The sequence below is a fragment of the Camelus bactrianus genome, chromosome 9 (assembly GCF_048773025.1).
Source record: "Camelus bactrianus isolate YW-2024 breed Bactrian camel chromosome 9, ASM4877302v1, whole genome shotgun sequence".
NCBI classification, from domain to species: Eukaryota; Metazoa; Chordata; class Mammalia; order Artiodactyla; family Camelidae; genus Camelus; species Camelus bactrianus.
In genome coordinates this window covers 45358678-45383718 of record NC_133547.1, presented here as the reverse complement: position 1 = coordinate 45383718, position 25041 = coordinate 45358678, and the positions used below count along the sequence as shown (strand labels likewise).

General features: G+C 37.6%; 2 protein-coding genes across 11 annotated transcripts in view; both read right to left on the bottom strand.

The window, feature by feature from the left end:
- The window catches only part of MAB21L3 (mab-21 like 3), a 261064-nt gene extending 247662 nt beyond the window's left edge, over positions 1-13402 (bottom strand). For all 8 annotated transcript variants that reach the window (XM_074370260.1, XM_074370258.1, XM_074370261.1 and 5 more), the window contains exon 1: positions 10527-13402. The gene's annotated coding sequence lies outside the window, so the exon portion shown is untranslated. The remainder of the gene's footprint in view (positions 1-10526) is intronic.
- A 6543-nt stretch (positions 13403-19945) lies between these two features.
- Positions 19946-25041, bottom strand: part of SLC22A15 (solute carrier family 22 member 15) — a 71362-nt gene continuing 66266 nt past the window's right edge. Inside the window, exons 10-13 of one of the 3 annotated variants that reach the window (XM_074370257.1) lie at positions 24726-24798; positions 22812-23000; positions 22418-22503; positions 19946-22266 (exon numbers count right to left, since the gene is read on the bottom strand). In XM_074370257.1, coding sequence (XP_074226358.1) covers positions 22164-22266; positions 22418-22503; positions 22812-23000; positions 24726-24798 — 451 coding nt within the window. In that variant the 3' untranslated portion in view covers positions 19946-22163. Of the gene's footprint in view, positions 22504-22811; positions 23001-24721; positions 24799-25041 lie in introns of all 3 variants that reach the window. The other 2 variants (XM_074370256.1, XR_012509196.1) reach the window with 2 other exon arrangements.

Genomic DNA, 25041 nt, shown 5'->3' with positions numbered 1-25041 from the left:
AGTCTGATAAATAGAAAGAAAAAGAAAGAATAAATAAAAATTAAAAGAGCCTCAGAGACCTGTGGGACACAATTAAATATATAAACAAAGGAACCCCAGAAGAAGAGGAAAAAGAGAAAAAGAAACAGAACAGATATTTGAAGAATTCCTAAACTTGATGAAAAACATTATTCTATATATCCAAGAAGCCAAATAAACTCCAAGTAGGAAAAATCCAAATAGATTCACTTAGACACATCATAATCAAACTACTGAAAGACAAAGTATCTTGAAAGCCTCCAGAGAGAAGTGACTCATCATGTACAAGGAATTCTCAGTAAGATTAACTGCTGATTTCTCAGCAGAAGCCATGGAGACCAGGAAGCAGAATGACATATACAAGGTACCAAAAAAATCCAAACCAAAACAAATAGACACCAAACCTGTCAACCAAGAATTCTATATTAAGTAATGCTATCCTTCAAAAAATGAAAAAAATTAAGATATCCACAGATAATAAAAAAAAATAGCTATCACTAGCAGACTGATCTTATAAGAAATACTAAGAAGAGTCTTTCAAGTTAATATAAAGGGACATTAGGCAGTAGCTCGAACCCATATAAAAAATAAGGAACATCAGTAAATGCAACTACAAAGATAAATATAAAATAAAGTATAAATGGATATGTATTTTCTCTTTTTTCTCCTATCTGATTAAGAATTCAACTCTATAAAGCAATAATTATAAATCTGTTGATGGGCACACAAAGTATAAAGATGTAATTTGTATGTCAATAATAGCACAAAAGGAGGGGGTAAGGAATAGAACTATTCAGGAACAAAGTTTTTGTATACAATTCAAGTTAAGTTAGCATCAATCTGAATTAAGTTATTATGAGCTAAGATGTTAACTGTAATCCCAGGGTAACCAGAAAGTAAATAAATGAAAAATACATAGTAAATGAAATGAGAAGGAAATAAAATGGTATACTAGAAAATACCTAGCACAGAAAAGGCACTGATGGAGGAGCAGAAGAAAAAGGACATGATATATAGAAAACAAATAACAAAATGGTAAATGTAAATCCTAACTTATCAGTAATTACATTAGACACAAATGGATTAAACACACTAATTAAAAAGCAGATATTGACACAATAAGTTCTTAAAAAAACATACTCCAACTCTATGCTTTACGAGAGAGACACTTTGGATTCGAAGACATAAACAGGTTGAAAGTAAATGAATGGAAAAAGAAACAATAAGAGTTGGATATACCAATATCAGGCAAAATAGACTTTAAGATAAAGACTGTTACTAGAGACAAAGAAGAATATTTTAAAGTAAAAAAGGGTCAATTCATCAAAAAGATGTAACAATTATAAACATATACACACCTCTAACAATAAGACCCAACACAAATGAAGCAATAACTGGCAGAATTTAGAGGAGAAAAGGAAAATTCAACAATAATAGTTGAAAACTCCAATACCCCACTTTCAGTAATGGGTAGAAGAACCAGACAAAAAAGTCAACAAGGAAATAAGAGACTTGAACAACAACTGTAAACCAATTGACCTAATAAACATCTATAGAACACTCACCTAACTACAGCAGAATATACATTCTTCTCAAGTGCACATAGAACATTTTCTAGGAAAGATCATATGTATGGCTATAAAAATCTCAATAAATTTAAAAGGACATAAGTCATATAAAGTATATTCTCCAATCTCAATAAAATTGAATTAGAAATCTATAATAGTAAGACATTTGGAAAATTCACAAATATGTAAAAATTAAAAAACACACTCCTAAATAACAAATGGGCCAAAATGAAATCACAAATGAAATTAGAAAATATTTTGAAATGAATGAAAATGAAAGCGCAACATACTAACACTTGCGGAATGCAGGTAAAACAATGCTTAGAGGGAAATTTATAGCTGTAAATGCCTATAATAAAAACAAAGAAAGATATCAAATAAATAACTTCTACCTGAAGAAACTAGAAAAAGAAGAGTAAACTAAACCTAAAGAACACTGAAAATAGTAATAAAGATTAGAATGTAAATAAGTGAAACAGAAAAAATACAGAAAAAAAAACAATGAAACCAAAAGTTGGTTGTTTGAAAAGATCAATGAAATTGACAAGCCTTTAGCTAGAATGAGCAAGAAAAAAAGGGAGAAGATTCAAAGTACCAAAAATCAAGAATAAAAGAGGAGCGTCACTAGTGACCACACAGAAACACAAAAGGAATAATAAGGGAACACTATGACCAACTGTATGCCAACAAAGCGCATAGCCTAAATGGACAAATATCTATAACAGACAAAAAAAACAAAACAAAACAAAACAAAAAAAAAAAACAGCCAAAACTGACTCCAGAAGAAATAGAACATTTGAAGAGACATATAACAATTAAAGAGTTTAAATTAGTAATCAAACAACCTCCCAGAAAAAAAACTCAGGACTAGATGGCTTCACAGGTGGATCCTACCAAATAAAGAAGAATTAACACTAACTATTCACAAACTCTTCCAAAAAAAATACAAGAGGAAGGAACACTTCTTAATTTACTTTATGAGGTTAATATTACCCTAATACCAAAACTAGATAGGGGACATCACAATCAAAGAAAACTATAGACCAATATCCTTTATGAATACAGATTCAAAAATTCTCAAAATACTAGCAAACCAACCCAGCAATATGTAGCAAGGACCATCTATCATGACCAAAAGGGATTTATGGCAGAAAAGCAAGCTTATTTCAACATATCATGAAAAAAAAATCAACAAATTATAGTTTGTTAGGTCATCTATGTTTGATAAAGCTACCTGTTTAAAAACCCACAGCTAACATATTTGATGGTGAAAGACTGAAAGCTTTCTCCTTAAGGTTAGGAAGAAAACAAGGAGTTCAGTCTCACCACTTCTATTCAACATTATTCTGGAGGTTCTAGCCAGAGTAACTAGGCAAGAAAAAGAAAAAAAAAAGCATTCAGATTGGAAAGGAAGAAATAAAATGATCTCTATTTGAAGATCACATAATCTTGTATATAGAAAATCAAGGAATCCACATACACACAAACCTATTAGTTCTAACAAACAAGTTCAGCAAAGCTGGTGGATGTAAGACCCAGACCAATATACAAAATCAGTTGTCAGTTTTATTACTATGCACTTAGAAATAAACAATCTGAAAATGATATTATGAAAATAATTCTATTTATAATAGCATAAAAAAGAATAAAATAGTTAGAAAGAAATTTGACAAAAAAGTGTAAGACTTGTACACTGAAAATTTAAAAACACGGACAGAAATTAAATAAGACTTAAGTAGGTTAGAAAGATATTTCATATTCATTAAATGGAAGACTCACTATTGTTAAGATGGTGGCAATACTCCCCAGAGTAGTTTACAAATTCAGCACAATATCTACAAAAATTCCGGCTACCTCTTGGGGCAGATATTAACAAGTTAATTCTAAAATTTATATGCAAATAAAAGGGACAAAGAATAGCCAAAATAAAAACCTTGAAAATGAAGAACAAAGTTGAAGGACTCATGTTTCCTGATCAAAACTTATTACAAAGCAACTATAAGCATGACTGTATGATACTGGCATAGAGTATCAGGGGAAAAACCCATACATCTATGACCAATTACTTTTCAATGGAAGTGTCAAGACAATTTGATGGGAAAGAACAATCCTTTCAAAAATGGTACTAGAACAATGGATATTCATATGCAAAAGAATGAATTTGGATTCCTACCTAATACCATATACAAAATTAAATAAAAATGGAAGACCTAATTGTAAGAACTATAGAACTCTTAGAAGAAAATATAGGTATAAATCTTCATGACCTTGGAATAGCAATTATTTCTTACATATGACATCTAAAGAACAAGCAATCAAAGAAAAATAGACAAATAAGATTTCATAAAAATTAAAAACTATTGTGCTTCAAAGATCACCAACAAAATGTGAAAAGATAACCCATAGAATGGGAGAATATATTTGCAAATTATATTTCTGATAGAGTCTGGTATCCGGACTACATAAAGAAGTCTTAAAACGCAACAATAAAAAGACAATTAAATCAACTAAGAAATGGGCAAAGGATCTGAATACACATTTCAACAAATAAGACATACAAATAAGCCAATAAAACACATGAAATGATGTTCAACATCATTAGACATTAGAAAAATGCAAATTAAAACCACAATGAGGTGCCACTAAATATCCAGTAGGATGGCTATAATCAAAAAGACAGACAACAAATGTTGTGAGGATGTGGGGAAGTTACAACCTTCATAAATTGCTGGTGGGAATGTAACATGGTACATCCACATTGGGAAACAATTTTACAGTACTCAAAAAGTTGAACAGAGAGTCAGCAATTCTACTCCTAGGTACATACCCAAGAGAAATGAAAACATACGTCCATATTAAAATCTGTACATAAATGTTCATAGCAGCATGATCAATAATAGCTAAAAAGTAGAAACCTCCTAATTGTCCACTGACTAATGAATGAATAAATAAAATGTGGTATATCCGCACAATGGAATATTATTTGGCAATAAAAAGGAATGAAATGCTGATACATGCATGCTACAATATGGACAAAGCTCGAAAACATTATGCTAAGTTAAAAAAAAAAACAGACATAAAGGGCCATGAATTATATGAAGTATCTGTAATAGATAAATCTATAGAGACAGAAAATAAATTTGTAATTGACAGTGGCTGGGGACAAATGGGAATGGGGAACAACTGCTAATGGGTACAAAATTTCTTTTGGGGATGATGAAAATATTCTGGAATCAGATAGTGGTGATGGTTACACCACCTTGTGAGCATGCTAAAAAAAACAGTGAATCATACATTTTAAAAGAGCAGATTTTATGGTATATGAATTATACCTCAACAAAAAAGTAAAAGAAACACTGGGGGCATAAGAACTTTCCTAAAGCATACTCTATATGCTTCCTGCTAACCTACATGATAGGAGTTATCAAAACTGGATTGTTCATGACACACTTCTCTGTCTCCTTAACCAGTCTTAAAAGATCACCTGAAGTTCGAATTTATTAGAAAGACTGTTTCCCAAGGTCCAGCATAATGCATAGCAAAAGGGAGGCTTAAATTAATATTTTAGAAAAGAAAAATATATATACAACCTAAGGCATTTAAGAAACTAGAATGAGTTTGTTGCTGTGGAAAGTGGTATGATCTGAGACCCTAGAGGTCAGCAGTGTCCAGATAATGGTGGCGACTAACATGAGGCATCTGGACTCTGTCCTGTAGCTACTGGGGGACCACTGAGTTTTTAAGCTGGTAAATAAAGTGACAACATTTGCATCCAGAAAGAAATCCTTCTAATCACAGAAAGAAAGACAGCAACAATAGCGATATTAAGTTAGGAGGCACTAAATGACTGTAGACTTCCAATCAAATGACAAAACAAGCCCAGGCATCAAAAGCCATCCTCCACCCTTACCCTCAAGACAAATGAAATGACCACTGAAAAAGAAAAAGACGTTTCTTTTTTATTCACATCGGAACTAAGGGGTGATATTACTGATATGTCACAAACTGCAGATGCACACAACCTAGAAGGCACCAATTCCCCGTCATGATAGGATGGGATGTGTGTTATAGTCAGTAGGCATGGGTTATGCCAAAATCCATTAATATTCCCTAATTTGGAAAGAGGATATCAGCCAGAGGAGAGGTGCTCCACCTCTTCCAGTTCCCAGGTCCAGTTGTGGGGAACTGGTCTCAGAAGGTGTTGTATTTCTTCCTGGGTGGGAGGAAGACAACCAGATGGTGACTCTGCTAGAACTGGGAAGATAAACTTTTAAGAACCCAGATAACAAGCATACATACCATCTGGGATGGCAGCCAAGCCAAACAGAAAATTAAATGTGGCAGACCAGACCCTGGTTCAGAGGATTTGCCCAGCCTGAAGGAGACAGATTTCCCCTGCTGGGACAGCCTGCAGCCCCAGCTCAGTCTCCCCTCCACCCAGGTCCTGGGACATTGAACTACTCAGGCAAACTTCTATCAACCAACTCCCAAAGTTAAAATCAGGGAGTAAAATTCTAATAGTTTCCAGGTGAGGGGATCCAATAAGAATCCAACAAGTTTCTGACAAGCATCAGGACTGGATTTGTCTTTAATCAATAAAAAGTTAACACGGGGTTGTGAAGATATTATATAACCCCAAAACATGGAGGAAAACCATCATTCAAGGAATGGAGCATGAGGATATTTGTAAAAGTATTTACTATAAGAAAGAAGATTTAGGTAGTTTCTATTTTCATGGTGTATATAAAATTCAAAAAAGCATGAAATTGATTAAATAAAAGATGAACGATAAAACTCTAAGGCAATAGGTAGACAAAGAAGGATCTGGCTGGACTAAGTTAAAGAAAGGCTGTGAGGAATATAATAATAATCAAAAATAAATTTAAAACAGAATTAAAAGCAGAAAGAGAAGAATCTGCATTACTGTAAGTCAAATTAATCATGTGAACAAATATGAGAAACCTCCTCTAATGCAAAAGAAAAGGACAAAAATATTAAAATGATGGGAAGATGATGAAAATGAAGAAAAGAAAACAGAAACAACACATGGTGCACCTTAAGAAGAGAGCAGAACAAACAATAATTAAATAAAAAACCAAAGGAAGCTTCCTCCAATGAAAAAAGACCCGAATCCAGAGGATAAAGGACTCACACGTTCCATACAACGTAAATGAAGAGAACAAGATTAGTTAGATGTGTCCAAGCAAATTTTTACAATTTAAATAAGTAAAGAACTCTACCAATATCCAGGAAAAGGGGCCAAAAGTGGGATGGCCACAGACTTCTCTATGGCAGTAAGTGACAGACTACAATCAAGCAAATTGACAAAGTTTGGGGGGAAAATGTTTTTATTCAGCATGAAGAAGATGTATAAGAATTTAGAAAGTATATAATTACAGAGCCATCCTGAAAAATTTACTCAAATTCATGAGAATAACTGGATTTCCACATGCAAAAGAATGAAGTTGGACCCCTATCTTAGATAACATACAAAAATTAACTCAAAGTGGATCAATGACCCAAACATAAGCATTAAAACCATAAAAATCTTAGCAGAAAACACAGGGGAAAAGCTTCATGACACTGGATTTGGCAATGGTTTCTTGGGTATGACACCAAAAGCATAGGTGACAGAAGTAAAAAGAAATTGGACTACATCAGAGTTAAAAACTTGTGCATCAAGAAAACATTGTCAAGAAACTGAAAAGACAAAATACAGAATGAGAGAAAATATTTGCAAATCATATACCTATTGGTGATTGATATACAGCACATATAAAGAACTCCTACAACTCAACAACAATTCAAGTAAAAAATGGGCATTGGACTTCAAAAGTCATTTCTTTAAAGAAGAGCTACAAATTGTACTCAGAAGAAATCAAAGTAGGGACTTGGATAGATACTGTACACCCAAGTTCATAGCAGCATTAGTCACAACAGCCAAAAGGCAGAAGCAATCCAAGTGTCCATCAACAGATGAATGGATAAACAAAATACGGTATATACATGCAATGGAATATTATACAACCTTAGAAAGTAAGGAAATTCTGACAACATGCAACGATGAACTTTGAAGTCATTATGCTGAGTCAAAAAAGCCAGTGACAAAAGGACAAATCTGCTTTATGAGGTACTTAAGTAGTCTAATTCACAGAGTCAGAAGCGGAACATTGGTTCCTAGGGGCTAGGGAGAGAAAGAATGGGGATTTAGTGTTTATTGAATAGAGTTTAATAGATTTGGAAGATGAAAAAATTCTTGAGATGGATGGTGGTGATGTTGTACAACAATGTGAATGTATTTAATGCCACAGAACAGTACACCTAAAATGATTAAAATGGTAAGTTTTATGTTATGTGTATTTTATTGCAATAAAAAAACACAATCCATATAGAAAAAGGTAGAAAGTATACAATACAGCAAGGAAATATAAAAGCCAGAAAACATAGGATGACAGAAGCCCAGAATATCAATTATGACAAAAAAAATATGTGGATTAAACTCCTTTATAGACTCTCAGATGGAACACAATGATTTCAATTTTCTACTGTTTTTAATATACAATATGATGATGTAATAGTCAAGAAGGAATCCTTTACTATTAATGACATTAAGCATAATCATATAAAGCATAAACTACTAGAAGTACGAAAAGAAGCTGGAAAAACACAATAGTGTAGAAGGTTTTAACATACATTTCTCAGACCTTGGTAGATCAATTAGGCAAAAACTAAAACAGAAACATGGTCTTATCCATTGCTCATAAAAAATGTAGAAAAGTCATGGCAAAGAGAATCTTAAATATTCTAAAAAGAAATCGTGCTGGCTACATCTTTTGACCAGTACAAAACAAAAACAAAAAATGTTTATATACAAAATACTTCTAAACTACTTAGAAGTTTAAAAAAAAAAAAAAACTAAAAACAAGAGAAAGAGAAACACAAAGACACTTTAGTTAACCCCATCAACTAAGAAGACAATTACAATATACAAAATAGGAACCAGAAAGAGAGAGTCATATACATGGAGAGATTAATCTGCTAAGCTATATGCTAATTAATTCAACATATGAACAAAGTGGATGGTGTCCTAGGATAAAATTAATGAGGAAAATTCATTTAAAAGAAGTAAGAACATTTATAGATAAAATGATAAAATTGCTAAGAAGGTGCTAGGCTCAAATTACTAGTGATTTTTTTAATTTTCCAGGGAATATACAGTTCCCATAAATTTTTTACAGAGCAAATGAAAAATATTTCTAGGCCCATACGTCCAGACTTTACAAATGAAAGTATTTGTCATTTTTGCTGCTGATCTTTTTAAAAACGTATAATTAACACAATACTGTTCATAAAGTTGAAGTTTCCTTATTGTCTTCCCAAGCCCCGTTTCCTCCCACCCGCTTCCGTCTTCTGCCCAAACAACCCTGACCATGGATTCTGGATTCTGGATTCTGACAGATCCTGAGATAAAGTGGCGTTTTTAATCTGTAGGGTCACTATGAGCGACTGAGATGAAAGAAAAATGCTCAGCAGTTCAGGAAAAATAAAAAAAAAAATCAAGCCAGGTCCCTATATCCCCTCATACACCGAGATAAATTCCAAGTAAATTAAGGAATTAAATATAAAAACGAATCACAAGAGGAACCAGAAGAGAAAGGAGATGAACATTTATCTAAACTTGTGGATATGAAGAACAGAGGCTGAAGGTCCTGAAAACCTTAATTAAGAACTCAAAACTTCACAATTAGAAAACACAATTTCACAATATAGAATAAGCAGAGAACCCAAACAGGCAATCCACAGAAGAAACGCAATGGTTAATAAACACGAAACTATTTCACCCTTAATTACAAAAACATGCAAATTAAAAAACTCTGAACAGTGAGATACTCCTTTCACCTGGCCTCTCCCCCAGTTTGATAATTTGGCAAAAACTAGAAAAAGGTAATGTGCTTAGAAGCCAGTGGGGAATCTGGGCCTCATATATTAATAATGGCAGTGTAACCTGACAGGACAACTTTCATCAAAACCTTAAAAAATCATGCCCCTTGACTCAATAAGTCTGTATCTTAAAATTTATAAAGAAGAAACAGAAGAGGTACACCAACTCTCTGTATGCCTCGTTTATAATAGGAAAAAATGGACCCAAACTAAATATCTAGCAACTGGACATGGGCTAATAAGTTCTAATACATTTATGTGATGAAAGTCTTTGCAGTCTTTAAAAATTACATAGTAAAAGAACATTTAATATCAGAAAAATGTTTGTGATATATTGACAAATGGAAAAAAGGACGTCACAAATCATTACCCAAACATGGAGAAAAGGTTAAAAATGGCGTTCTCTGGGTGTCGAAATTGCATCTAATTTTTATTTTCCATGTTAGCTGGTTTTCACTGATTTTTCTTTACAGTTAATAGATTGCTATTTTTATAATCAGAAAAAAGGATATGCTATAAATAATAAAACAACATTTGGAGTGCATGATGTTGCGATTGCTCGGGGAGAATACATAAAGTGAAAAGGGAAAAGGACAGGGGACATAACCCTTGTGAACAACTAGATACAAGTGACTCTGGTAACATTTGTTTGTTCTCAAAACAGTAAGACCTGTCCATCAACCTTAAGGGTGGTCTATACAATGTGTAATTGCATTTGCTTCCTGTTGGTTCACCTAAGGCTCCCTTGGGCTTCCATGATTTAAACACTGAGAACACTCAGACCAGATTACACTCTTCCCGAGCGTACCTGCAGCCAGAAAGAATCTTCAAGAATCTTTTTCTCTCCTTTTTTGGCCCAGAGAACGGTGCAGCGGGCATTCCTCCATTCCTCCCCCCAGTTCCCTCGTAGAGCTTTAGATGGGAAACACACACACAGACGCGCTCGCGCGCGCGCGCACCCCCCCCCCCCCCCTCCAATTACCTCTCTCCCACACTTACCCTTCCAAGCTGGTTCCAAAAGGGAAAAAGATCTGCTATCCAGGGCTGGAGAAAATGGTTTTTATAGTCCTTCCTCTCCTCCCAAGAGGAGGCTACTGCCTCCTCCCCCACCCAAGATTCCTCAGGCAAGTGGGAGGGGAATGGGGGAAGGGCACTTACAGATCTTCAAGGACGATAAAGAGGGAAGTGGTCTTCCTTCCTCAGTTACATAATTAGGCAGCAAATGAACTGGAGCAGATTTCAAATATGTTTTTTTGAAACACTCCATGTCAATTTCATTTTTGGGACCAAAAAAAATGGCACCATGAGAGTTCACTTTTTTTTAAACACTTTAAAAAATGTGTATTGAATCCTTGTTTTAAATTCTTTGGCAGTTTCTAAGTGACAGAATTTATTGAAGTCTTCCCTATTTGGTGGCTGGAGTTTTACATATATATTACTTAGTAATCAGCACAAGGACTTAAAATAAAGATGGTATTATTAACATTTTATGTTAAAGAAGAGGAAAATGAGAATGTCTCTCTGATTCTGAAACCATATTCATGAGACACTGTGAAGACTTCAGAGGGTACTTAAAATTTCTTTGGGGACAACTTTGAACTATTCCAAAGCTAAGTCATTAAGTATCAAATAAAGATGTTTAATGAGGTATGTGGAAAAAAAAATGGTAGCAGTCGGGAAGGCCCGGTCTTTACATTGGACTTTGAAATGTGGCTAATCTGATAAAGTTAAAGAGTATTTGCAAGAGGAAACGTTTATGTGTCCCTTTGCTGATAGGAAACTTCCTCTCCCCAGATAACAGGCTGTTAATTAATTATTGGCATAAATAAAAGCATAGGGTGAGAGATAGCTTAGAAGTTATGTGACTTAGATTTCCTTGAAATCACTATCAAAAGTCTCAGCCTAAGACCTCACTTCTCAAGAAGCTCTTCATTGGAAAAGAAATCCATTTCTGTCACTAGCCAGTTTCCCAAACTTGGATCCCAGAGGCTCTAATTTCACCAAAGCCCTTTCACCTTTGTAATACTTAATTAAATCGCCCTATATTCATTTAGGTCAAAGACTCTGGAAAAGCTGACAGCTTGAGAAACCCACCTCACTGATCTTTGACAACTCCAACCCTACGACAATGCCTGGTGCACAGTAGGAGCTCAGTGAATTTTTCTCAAATGTATTTGGTGGAATGGTAGGTCAATAGGTGCCCCAAAGTGAGTAAGTAATCGCAAAGGGTACTCCAGAGATGTGGAGAATTTGTCCATCTTCTCTATGAGATCAGAACTGGATTTGGCTCATGAATGAGGAGTCTGCATCTCCATGAGCTTTTCAATCCATATTTTTGACTTGACAGACATGTAGTCCTTTATTGATGTAGTTCTGGAAAGAAGAAAAAAATCTCGATGGTTCTAGAGTACAGGGAGAATTTATTAACTAATTAGAACCCTTAAAATGATCTGCCGCCAGAAAGAGCCTAATCGAAATGCCTGAGCCTTGGCTTCGTAAGGGTTCCACCGGCATCTGTTCTTTTCAATTCACTGTGCTTGTCCAGAAAGCCAGAGAGAAGGTGGAGCTGTTTCTAATAGACCTTGAAACAGAATGCCTCCTCATCTCTTGAATTAACTCTCTTTCACAGGAGGCAGACCAGGAGGGGTAATTAAGTGCATGGGCCTTAGCATAAGACAAAATGGGATCTAGACCCAGCACCACCTCTGACTAGCTGTGACCTTGAGAAAGTTACTTAAATGCCCCCAAGCTTCGTTGTTTTCATCAGCAGAGCAGGGATTATACACACCGACCTAACTGCACTGTCATGAGACTTGCAGGACATACCCATACAATGTATTAATACAGTGACACTCTATGCATGGTAGTCAGCATCATTATCATCAAACAGCCCACGGTAAAAACAAGGCCTGGCTAAAATTCAAGAACCCTTCCAGAATCATAGCAGTATAGCTTAGTCACTTGAAAAGTGACCTCTGAAGTCAGATAATCCAGGCCTTGCCAACTGTTAGTTGCCTGACTTGGGAAGGTGACTTAACTTGGGCCTCAGTTTTCTCACCCATAAAATGGATTCAATAATAATACACAGTTCATAGTTTTCTTCTGAGGACTGGATGTGCCAAGAAATAGAAACTATTTAGAATGTTGCTCAATACATGTTCTCTTTTTTAACTCAGCACCGAGAATAAGACATAGCACACAGTAGGTACTCATGAGTAAATGATTTTTTTCCCTGAAATAATCTCTTGAATATAAGAAACTAATTAACGAAATCTTTTGTGTACATTTTCTAGGATAAACTTGAAACTTTTGGGGGTGGTTTGAAAGAAATACAAAGCCTAGGTAGTTACTTCATTTCACATCAGATATCATTTTATGACACCTGTGTCAACTAAATTTGTTAATGTTTTATACCTCTGCTTAGCTCAAATACTTTGTTCCACAAAACAACACTACCTTTGCTCCCCATCCCCCCAAATTCTCTGCCACTGTCCAGGTCTTCAACTTTTTACCTATTTATTCTTTCCTTTATCAGTTGAACCTTTATCAAGCCTCATCTCCCCCCTGATGGGCTGGATTGGGAAGATCATAAATTCTTTCACTGTGAGAAATGCATTTGCTTTGCTATGACTCTGCTTTGATATTGGCAAATCAATCCCAATAGATCCTATAGCTCAACAGCATCTGAATGCACTTTCTGGCCTTGAAGACATTTTGGAACCTACTTACCAATTAATAAATAGCTTCTGTACATGGCAGGATGGAGAAGCAAATACAAGTAGCCTAACTGCCCAACTTTCCCCTTAGGCTTTACTCTGAGTTGTTTTCGGGTATTTATTCATTTCTCTGAAATAGCATTCCTCTGATAAATAAGGGCAACTTATGTTTTAGTCAACATGTGAGAGCCAGCTTCTGAACACCTAGCAAACACGGAAATCTAGACGTTGATCTAACTCCAAACGACTTTCATTCTTAATATGCTGTTCTCGCAAATGCCTAGAATAAAATTGACGGCATTTCTGAATCTTTTACATGCTGTTTCCACTAGATGAATTATTTTAGGAGATCTGAATGTTACAACATTGATGGTTACACCAAAATTCCTCCAAAGAAAATCATACAGTAGATTGCCTCCCTATGGGGTCAGGGAGATGTCTTGGTTATAAAAAAAAATCACCTAATTTATTTATTCTACCACTCAGTAGGATAAATGGTATCTTGGTAATGTCTATAAATACATGAGCAAGATCACTACTTGATAATCCATACCTGTTTGCTAACTTCTATTTTTAAGGCAGACACTTTAGACCTTGTTAAAAGGGACCATTTCTCTGTTGAACATACTCTAATCCTAACTCTCCCTTTTGCACAAAATAGTGAGATTAGGTAATACGGATGTTAGTGTGGAATGAAGGTTTTTCTAGCCACCTATAAGTAGCTTTCTCAGAGCTAAGTAATCCACAGACCCTCTTCTCAAATTGATCTCAGGGAAGAGTATCCCGTTGGAGCACATTCCTTGATAGGCCAGATAAGCCAGTCTTGACTGACTTGCGTCTAGGTATTCGTTCATTCAAAAATTTAACAAGTGCCTACCATGTCCCAAATACCATGCCAGTTCTTAGAGTTACTAAAATGAATAAGATACAGCCCTTGTTTGCTTTTGAGTTTAATGTAGCAACTAAGCTCACATGAAAGAGTGGTGAGGGATTCACGCATTCCTTCAAAAATCTCCAAGTGCCTATTGACACACTGGGTTCAGTCCTATAGGCTGGCCTGTAGTAGGAAAAGAGAAAGACATGGAACCAGTTTTCATAGAGCTGATGGCTTATTAGGGAAGACATCACCATTGATTAAATTACACAATAAGCACTCTAATTATGGAAAAGCAGAGGATGCTTAAGAGCATATAATAAAAGGTAGAGATAATAATTGATTTTGATAAAAAAAAACCTACTGGAAATTAAGATACAGCAACCAGTAAAACTCAGAAACCAAGTCTTAGTAGGTTTAAATTCTTCTGCAAGCAGTTCATTCTTTCAAACAATAAGTGGGAGGCTTTAAGCTTAGCCAACAGGGTCTATAAACCCAATAATAAAAGCAGATTAGAGGCTGTTATCTGTGGTCTGTCTGGGTCCAGCTTCTCTAGATGATGACTAGGTTTTCCCATAAAACTTCACAATTTTGCACTGATGACTCCCGCAGGTCCTTTCTACTTAGGAAACTTTAATGACACACACTTAAGACATCTGTGAGAAGCTGAATAATGTCTCCTAAAGATGTCCACATTCTAATCACCAGAACCTGTGAATGTGACCTTTTATGGCAAAGGGACTCTGCAGATGTGACTAAGGATATAGAAATGGGGAGAGTAGCCTGAATTACTTGGGTGGGCCTGATGTAATCACAAAGGCCCTTACAGGAGGGAGGCAGGAGAGGAGGGTGAGAAGGTGGCTATGTTAGACAACAGAAGCGGAGATCGGAGTGATGGGGTCAGGACCAAAGAATGCAGCAGCCTCTAGAAGCTGCAAGAGACAAAGGATTGGATGTTTTTCCCCCAAGAATTCAGGGGAAAACAGCCCCACTGACATCTTCATTTTAATCCCTTAAGATTCATTTTATAGACTGATCTCCAGAACTGTAATAGAATAAATGGGTGCTGTCTAAAGCCACTAAGTGTGTGGCAACTTGTTACAGCAGCAACAGGTAACTAATACAACACTCGATTACTTATGTGAACTAAAAAGCGTCTTGGGAGTCTTTCTGGAAAAGTTAGTTTGGCACTTTCTAACCACTGGTCTATTTTGCTGCCATTCTGTCGGTAAAAGCAAAATATTCTTCATCCTCCTCCCCTTCCTTGGTTACAGTATCCATTCAGAGAAAACTATAATGGAGAACTTGATGACAATAACTAGTACGGGCAGAACTGCTGCCCTCTACCAATTTTCTTCCCTATTAACTTCAGAATTAAGTTTTCCAATCTAACTATGCTGCATTAGAGGCAAGCATATTATAGGCACAACAATTAATTTCAGTTCACCGTTTTTCTATTTTGTATTTTCAGGGAAATTGGTGGGGGGAGATGTGAGACTTTAAAATATTTGCTGATCATAATCTGTTCCCTTGAAAACGACCGATATAGTGAAGTGCTGTCCTTGACACTCTCACACTTCGGGACCCATTGAAAGAATTAGAGTGGCTGAGGGCGGTTGTCTGACAGATCACACTCCAGCTGCAGGCGATGTAAAATATGTTCGAGTCCCTGTTGTACATTCACACACCTATAACTTGATCCTCCTACACAATTAAATGGATGCATGCCACCTGCAGTAGCAAATAGGAAAACAAACAGCCTATATATGGTGAAATGCATCTGCAATAAAGTGGCTCTAGGCAGCAAATGAATGCATTGTATTATCACCAGCAAGCACATCGCAGCTCTGACAATTTTAAAACCCTAACCTGACGTAAGGAATGTTTACCAACTTTATTTTTTTAATGGAGGTACTGGGGATTGAACCCAGGACCTTGTGCATGCTAAGCATGTGCTCTACCCCTGAACTATTCCCCCTGCCCCCGCTCTGAATATTCACCAACTTTCAAGTGCTTCCCAGTGCTGAATGGTTTACCTTTCTGGATCCACTCCTCAAGCTGTGCTTGCCCAGGAGGCTGACTTGTGCAGACTGTATCCACGGGCTTCCTTCTGCATACTGCCTTCTCTTCCATGGTTTCTGGAAGCTCTGCCCACACATTGGTAAATCATTCATTTACTAAGCTCTCCTCCAGGATGAGTGTGCGTTTTGCCCATCTTACACAATCCTTCCATTCAATTTCTTCCAAGTTACATTTTGAAGCAAAGCAATTCCTCCAGAATCTATTCTATTCAAAATCAATTATTCTGCAAGGTCTGGACTGGTTATTTTAATAACAATTTGGCAACATCTGCTGCTGACATTTTTCAATAAATGAGTAATCTCTTCTAAGCTTTATATTACAGAGCTCTAGGGTCTCAGCTGAGAAGTTGTCTAAATGTTTCCACAGATGCAAAGCTCTTTTTCAGGAGAAATTTAGACCTATAGGGAAGACGGATTACTCTTCATCTGGGTGGAAATAACAGTGAGACTTATATTTCCGCAACAGAGTATCAATAGTCTTGACTGTCAAGTATGGCACAGAAAGCATATGAATCTCTTTAATTAGCAAATACTTCCATCACTCACTAAAGAATTTAACCACGCAACGAGTTGATCTAGCAAAATTTTGCTAACATTTTGTTCAACATTGAACATCCACCCATTTCAATAAATAAAACTCTTACATTTTACCCCATTCTATAAATATAAAATGGTATCTCTATATTTCCCTATACATATTAATATATAATTAAACAAAGGTGTTTAATTTCATTGTTTTGCTACAACTACAAAGGACACCTCTGTACGTATCAACTTGCACACACCTGCACTGGACAAGAACTAAGGCAAAGACAAGAGGTATATTATGTTTCACTTTTTCCAACTGCATGCTTTGATTTGCTTATGAATTGTGAAATCACTTTTGTCTTCACCAATGTTCTTTTCATTTTACAGTAAACTATAATAGCATAGAAAATACAATGCAGCATACATAGTAAGGGTATTGTTTTATGAAACTTTGTTGTGGAGATATACACAGATGGATATGTATGCAGGTGTGTATACTGTGTGTGCCACAATGTGAAACATTTTTCTTACAACAGGCTATGGTCAAAATATCTGAAAATTCTTCCACAATATACACATAGAAGCAGAATTTCTGTGTCATAGAACATTTACATTTTCAACCTGACTTGCTATTGACAATCTAGTTGATGAATAAATTTATGCTTCTGTCAGGATTAAGTGAATTCCTTTTTCTTCATATCTTCAAAATATGGTATTAGGACTCTTTTTTCCTTCAATCTAATGGATTTTAAATAACTTAATGCTGTTTCAGTTTGTATTTTTCTGATTCATTAGCGGGGTGGAGCATCTTTTCGCTTCTGAATTGCCTAACAGTATTTTTCGTAAATTTTCCTATTATTTTTCTTTCTGATCTGCACTAATTCTTTCTATATTCTGAATACTGATTGTTATCTTTTACAGAAGTTGCAAATATTTTTTCCTAACCTATCACTTTTCTTTTAACCTTCTGGTACATCTGGTCATATAGAGAGAAGTCTTCAGTTTAGATGCAGCGAAACATCTCTCTCTCTTTTTGAATGATCTGTAATTTTTACTTCTTGCCTGAAAAATCCATCTATCCCCCAAGGTCGCAAGAACACTCTCTTATATCACTTTATAACAGTGTTAAAGTTTTGCTTTTTTTTTCATTTAGGTCTTCCATTCAACTGGAATTTATCTTTTTTATGGTGAGGTCCTAGTTTTATCTTCTTTGATATGGAAACCCAGTAGTTCCCACATTGATAACTGAATAGTTCGCTCTTTTCCCACTGATTTGCATGCCATCTTCAAAAAAATGCCAAGTTGTTACAGAAGCTCGGCCTTGTGCTGGGATCTCTATCATGTTCTGTTGATCTGCCTGTCTACTGCTGCACCGACACCGCAGCTTTATAACTTTCAATGCCTGGGATGTTGAGTCTTTTGTGTGTGCTCTTGTTTTGGGGGATTGTTGAGTATTTTTGGAACTTCACTTTTCTATATGAGTCCAAGAATTATTTTGCCAAGCTCTTTCTAAAAAAAAAAATCTTGTTAAGATTTTAATCAATATTGCCCGTCAACATCTCCATTGAAACGGCCTCAGCAAAACCAAATGCCTCCCTCCCTGTAGACCCCAGCAGAAAAACAAAAACAAAAACAAAAAACGATGCATCATAAATGTGGCCTCCTCCTCACTTCCACCTTCCAAATTCCATCTGAATCTCACTGATGGAAACTTCATTGTACCTAGAAGCCTAGCTGCAAAGGGTGTTTGGGAAATGTACATCTTAGTTTCAAAGCCTCTGCAGTATAAGATAGGATAGAACCATGGATTTTAAATTACAGTAGGTCATGAATTTGATTTAGTGGGTCACAAAATGGCATTTTAAAAAACAAAATAGAACAGAATATAAACTATCAGTGTACCTAGCAAAAATAAACATTGTTTCATTAAAGCTTTATATATATATATATTTTTTTTTCCAAATACATCGTATAAATTTGTAAAGGTGGGAAAAAAGAGACAGAGACAGATATAGAGACAGAAAGAGATGGGAGAGGGAAGAGAGAGAATATGTATAAAACATTGCTTATTGTGGTCATGATCAAGAAAGTCTGAAGGCCCAGGCAACAGGAAGGTGAAGAGATCCTGTGCGCTAATTCACCTTATGTACTACAATATCTTGCTAAGGAAGTTTCCTTTTATTCCTTATCTGTGAATAGCTTTAAATAGGTGTTGAATTTTGTCCAATCATCTTCATGTACTTATTAAGATAATCATAAGATCTTTCTCCTGTTAATGTCCTACACTGATGAATGTTCCAACAATGCATTATCTTTGAATTTTTCTGTTTCTAAAAAATTTTACTTTTTTTTATTGAGTTATAATCATTTTACAATGTTGTGTCAATTTCCAGTGTAGAGCACAATTTTTCAGTTATACATGAACATACATATTAAAAATATTTTTAGTTATCTTTCATACCCACTGATGCCCTGACTTGGCTGCACATATCACCCATAATTTCTAGCAGATCCTGTATTTGCTCAATTTGTCAAAGATGCTGCTATACATCCTAACACATTCTCTAAGAAAAAAAGAAAAGGCCTATGTTTTACAATTCTTTATTAAATTCACAAGAAGCCAAAATACCTGCATTTTATTTAGTTTAAAAAATCCTTCATAGAATTCCAATTTAAGAACTGATGATCTAATAAGAATCTGTAATGGAGGAGTAAGTCCTATTGGAAAGCTGCATTTTAATTCTAATTTAATAGAGGGAATTATTTCAATATGCTTTTGTCAAGAATATAAATCTATCAAAAGTACCCTCATTAATTTGACCTCCATGAAAATACCTGTCCATATTACATTTACTTAAGCAGTCTCCCACGAACTTTCATTTGCTTCTTACTTATTTGTTGTATTTTATTTGTTCATTTTTAAATACTAAGGAATGTCTACATTGCTTGAAATCAGCCAAACGACAAATACTGTATTTTCCACGGGCACTGGTTTTAACTCACCAAATCGGGAAACAACAACACGGTGTCTTTCCACATATCCATGTGGTGTCAAGGTTCTGGACAAGCTGTTGATAAGAACTTTGACCCTGGAAGCCCTGGGATTTCTTATGTGTCTTACATTTCTCTTGCTGCTTTTTAGGAGAAAAGAAATGCAAGTTTGAACACAATTAAGATATTTGAAAGGATACCTTTTACAAATCACCTGCACAAACAAAATACGTTACCTATAAATTAAAAGTTTTCCAATTATTTAATCGACACAAATAGACTCATGTGCACATTCTCCACAATCAATATTCTTCAACAGTTAATAGCAAAAGGGAAAAAAATGTTTTTTTATAAAGGGCAAAGGGATGAAACTTTGCAAAAGATCATTTAGAAAGAAACAAAATATAGTGACACATCTGCATAAGCAGCTGATAGTCAGCCCAGCCTTAGCAACATGTGTTCAAACTGTGTATCCTCCCTGGCCTTCTCCCACCCTAGAATTGGGAAAAGAGGGTACCCAGGGGCCCCTAATGGAATCCTCATTTACCTGGCCAGAGGCAGAGGGGACCCCAGAGAGACGGATCCCAACTGGTCTTCAAACAGAACAAAGCCACAGCACTGGCTTTCTCTGGGTGTTGGGCCTATGAGTAAGACATTTTTTAACTTCCAGTTTCCACATTTTCTTGTTATTCCTTTTTAATTTTTAAAATGTTTTATTTATTTATTTGTTTATTTATTTATTTTTTTAGTGGAGGAGTAATTAGTTTTTTTTTAAACGAAGGTACTAGGGATTGAAGGACCTCCTGCAAGCTCAGTACGCACTCTACCACTGACATGTACCCTCCCCCCCAGTTTCCACATTTTTAATAATGAGATGAATGTATTACCCTTACAATGCAAAGAGAGCTCCAACCAACCTAGAATCACTTATATGTTAGTTTGTTGTTTTGTGTTTAACTCCACGACCACTGAAGAGCTTCTAGGCGTCTTTGTAAGTTCTTCCTTTCTTTGCCTCTTGATGGTGGGCGGGGTCTCCATCTTCCAGAGAAAGACAGCAAAATCCCACAGTTTGGGGGTTTGGGTCAGATCTGCCTGCGATTCGCAAAAATGATACTGGGAGCAGTTCCACAATTTCCCTGATGGCTAGAAACAGTAACACTTATCAGGTCTCCTGTGTCTAGGCCTGTGTTCTGGGCACACCAGAGACAAAGAAACAGTAGTAAAGATGGCTCCTCTTTCTACAGAGCCCAATACATAATCAAAGGCATGAAGGACATAAAAATACTTCAACAAATGAAAAGATACAAGTTGACATAGTGCAAACTAAGAGGTCAAAGGAAGAGGACAGGGGAGTGCTGGAGCCAGTTTGGGGTGACGCCTCTAAGGTTTCCAGAAGCAGAAATGGTGGCGACTTCTCTTTACCTCTAATGAAATTTTTCTCCAAGAGATTTAGTGGAAACAGAAATTCTGAAAACACAGACATTTTCCTAGTTGGGAAAGTGACCGAGAGCAAGGCTGTCCACGCTTGTGGATGCCAAGTTAACGCTCCTATGTGAGATGACACTCGAACTCTATGGGAAGTACCTTCAGCACATGCTTTTGGGAAACTGAGTATGACTTTTACTTGCTTGAAAGCTGGCCGTACTTAATGAAAGCCAGCACTGCCTGTGAATTACTGTGCCTTCCAGTCTAACGAAACAGGCTGGGCTGATCGAGGCCCAGAAGAGCTCAAGTCCTTACACGCTGCCCAAGGCCCTCATTACACAACACTGAGAACAAACAGAAAATTGTGAAATGTAAATTTCTTTTCTTCCTTATTAAAACCAGCACTTCCCCTCCCCCTTTTTAACATACAAGTGCTCAACATGTCACTTGTTAACTGGCCTCCCCCTTTATAAAACGTCATCATTTACTGGGCCTGGTTTGGAAGTTATTGCTGGTACCAGAATCTGAGATGGAAATTCTTTTAGAGGTTCACACAAGCAGGAACTGAAGAAATGACATGATCTGAGTACCAAAGGGAGCTACCAGGGAGATGCAGCCACACCTGGCACTCTGAGAAAGTTACTTTGGTACTGTTGGGTTTTCCTAGTGGGTCATCTGTGGGACTAAAGGCACCGGAGCTCAAGCCAATCACTGGCCAGGAACCAAAGCGAGGGCCCAAATTTCCTCAGCTGGAGGGCCTCAGGGCACACAGTGACCTCTCAGAGCTTCTGATCTGGCCCCAAAATAAAATGCTAACACCAACTTGCCTCAAAAGATGCCGAGTGAGGAGCAACTGCAGGCAGATGTCAAGTGCGATGTACAGATTACACCTTAACGGTGCGGAGAAATATTACACAGTTGCCTTTAGGTCACCACAAAGTTGAAAAGCAATGTAATCAAACTTCTAGAAACAAATTAGCTTACCACTCTGGCATGTGGATTTGAGCAATCTGACCAGAGGTCAAAATTTGGAGTTAAACCCGAATTTTGGGCAAATTAGCAACAGTTCACTCAATGCAGTGATGTCCTCACACACAAAATTTCTTCTCCAATTTCCTTTGTGCCTAAAAAAAGAAACATCGGTCCACGCTGAGTACCTTCTACGTGTGTTCAAGCCTATCCTTCGAAGCCCTCTTCAGTTTCCTGGGAGAACCTGCCCCCGTGAGAGGCACAAAAAGGTCCTCTCCTTCCCTGGGGGACTCGGGGGCTCCTCACTTGATCATCTGAGTCTCTTCATCCGCGTCGTAAAATTCTTCCTCTTCCTCACTCTCACTCCCTGGAGGGCTCTCCTTGTCCACAGACTAAAACAGGAAGGGAGAAAAGGGCAGTGAGATGATGTCATGACATTTCTAAAATTAAATTACTGTCGAGCATTCAACTGACGAATATGTTTTTATGACATCTACCCCCCTAAGAACTCGCCCCACAAGTGTTCTAAGGAAGCTAATGAATCATCTTTATTTCTTGGAAAATCACCTGCTATTAGACCCCACCTTTGTTTTCCAGCAGTTTTGCTCACTTCTATTTAATCTAACCAGACATTCTTCTTTTTTTTTTTCCTCAAAAACTAACATCATCCAAATCTGAGTGATTAAGAAACATTCCATACCTGAGGGGGATCCAAGGTCTGTAAAGATAGCGCTTCCTCCCCTAGCCTCCGATAGGAATACACCTGAAGGTCAGAAAACGTCTCTAGCAATGGGCTGTTGAGGGTTTCTGGCAATAATAAACTCAGGAGGCCTGAGGTCAGCCCCGTGGCTCCGAAGACAATGAAGGGTAAAGACCACTGCACATACTTCTGTAGGGGCAGGGAGTGGAATGAAAACAAACAAAGACTCCGTTAGCTTCCTGGCAGGTCACATCACAGGTTTTATGACCGAGGACCTGTCCTGGTTACCGTCCAGGTAACCTTCCCACAAGAATACACTGTAAAGTCCTTCTTCTTCCACTACAGTCACCAGGCACAGAGATGGGAGTGAGTAAACCAAAAAGACAGAGCAGGCCTGCGGATCAGAAGCTGCAGGCTATTTTACGCGTTTACGCGAGGTGAGGACTGGGGGGAGGAGGCCTTGACTGTCTCTGAGCAGGGCGGATGCAGCGCAGTAGCGCCGGATTCACTCAGCACCGGAGCTGAGAAGCACAGGGTGAGAGGTTATAAACACCCTGAAAAGGGAGACAAAAGCCTACAGAAACCTACACACGTGTTTGAAAACCTGATCTGAACATCAGGGCTGGTAGAGGGCTGGTCCAAAAGATATTCTCAGGAAAATGTAAACAGTTCGTTTACATACAAACGGGTTCAAAGGTCACACCCCAGTCCCTGCAGGAGGTGGCTCTGGGGATTTCTGAGCTGATTACCATTCCTGAATTCCTTCACGGGAGCCACCCAACTTTGTCGTCTCCTGGTTTGGGCTTCCAAATTCTGTGGATCAGACCTCTACAAATCAGGGTGTCCCCTCTGATCATCTTTTCCTGATTTTTCAAAAGTGAAGAAATGATGGAGAAGGAGAGGGAGGAAGGGAGGGGGAGGGAGAGGGAGCGGGGGGAGGAGGAAGTCTGACCTCTGGCCCTCTGCATGCAAGCACATGCCTAGAACTGTAGGTTGTACACGAGTTGTTCAACCAAGGGGAACTTGGCCCTCTCACCTGTTCCCAACTTAGCGGGAATCAGTGGAGACACAGAGCTGGGTGTTCTAAGGCTCTGAGAGAGCCACCCAAAGGCGGGTGTCTTTAATGATAAACACCTCTTGGTGGACACATTTTGCAGAATGGAACTAATATGACTCCTTCATAAGAGGGGGCTCGTGATCTAAAATTGATCATGAAACATGAAGAGATACTCAGAAAAAGGAAGTGTGTCACACTTCCTCAGGAAAAGAAAGGGCTACAATGGCATTTCAGAGATGTCTTGTACTAGGATGTGGTGAATAAAGATGCCCGAGTGATGAGCAGTTACCTGCGGAACAGGCTCACAAGCCCCGCTCTCCCGTCAAGGAGTCTTGGCAGGGAAAGTCGGGCAGGAGACCAGGCAGAGATGTGCACAGGGGCTCCGAGGAATCTTTCTTACAACCTGGATGGATTTTAGGGCTGTCATGTACTCTTGTTCCCCTTCCATATATTTCTCTTCTAATTCTCTTTCCCAAGTGGTGTGCCACATTCTCCTCTTTAATACAGGGGTAACAACAATGCCTGCCTCATATGGCTGCTGTGAAGACTGCACGAGACAATATACGCAGAGGGCTCAGCACTGAGCCCAGCACACAGCAGAAACTTAGGAACTGTTCACTGACTGACTAACTGACCCATGGAGACCAGAAGAGGCAAGCTGGCATCAGCTCTCTCTCCAGTGAATAGAGACCATCCATGGCAAGGGTCCATCTGCCCTGACCCATCTTTTATCTAAAAGGCACAAGGTTCACATATGTGTCAGGCTGATCTTCAACGGCAGCTGTTTGTTACCTCTTTCTACTCAAAAGCACAAAGCAGAGACTCAGGAAAAACAAAATTAGGAGGTACAAACCAACCAGTGAGGGGACGAAGGGAGCAATAATCCCACCAACTCGGGAGAACATGGAACAAGTTCCAAGCCCAACGTTCCTGAAAGGCATAAGAGAAAGGAAAATCAGAAAGTTCTAGTGGGAAAACTGAAAGACTCTGGGGCATGGTGCACCCTAACATGTCCCAAAGGGGAAGCACAGGACGTGAGGGTGCTGCCTGCTAGGACTTTTGGTGATGCTGCAAATGTGCCCTGTCCAACGTGGAAGCCCCAGACACATCCGGCTACCGAGCCCTCAGTGTGATGGAGACGGAGAAACAGAATTTTCCATTCACTTCATTTTA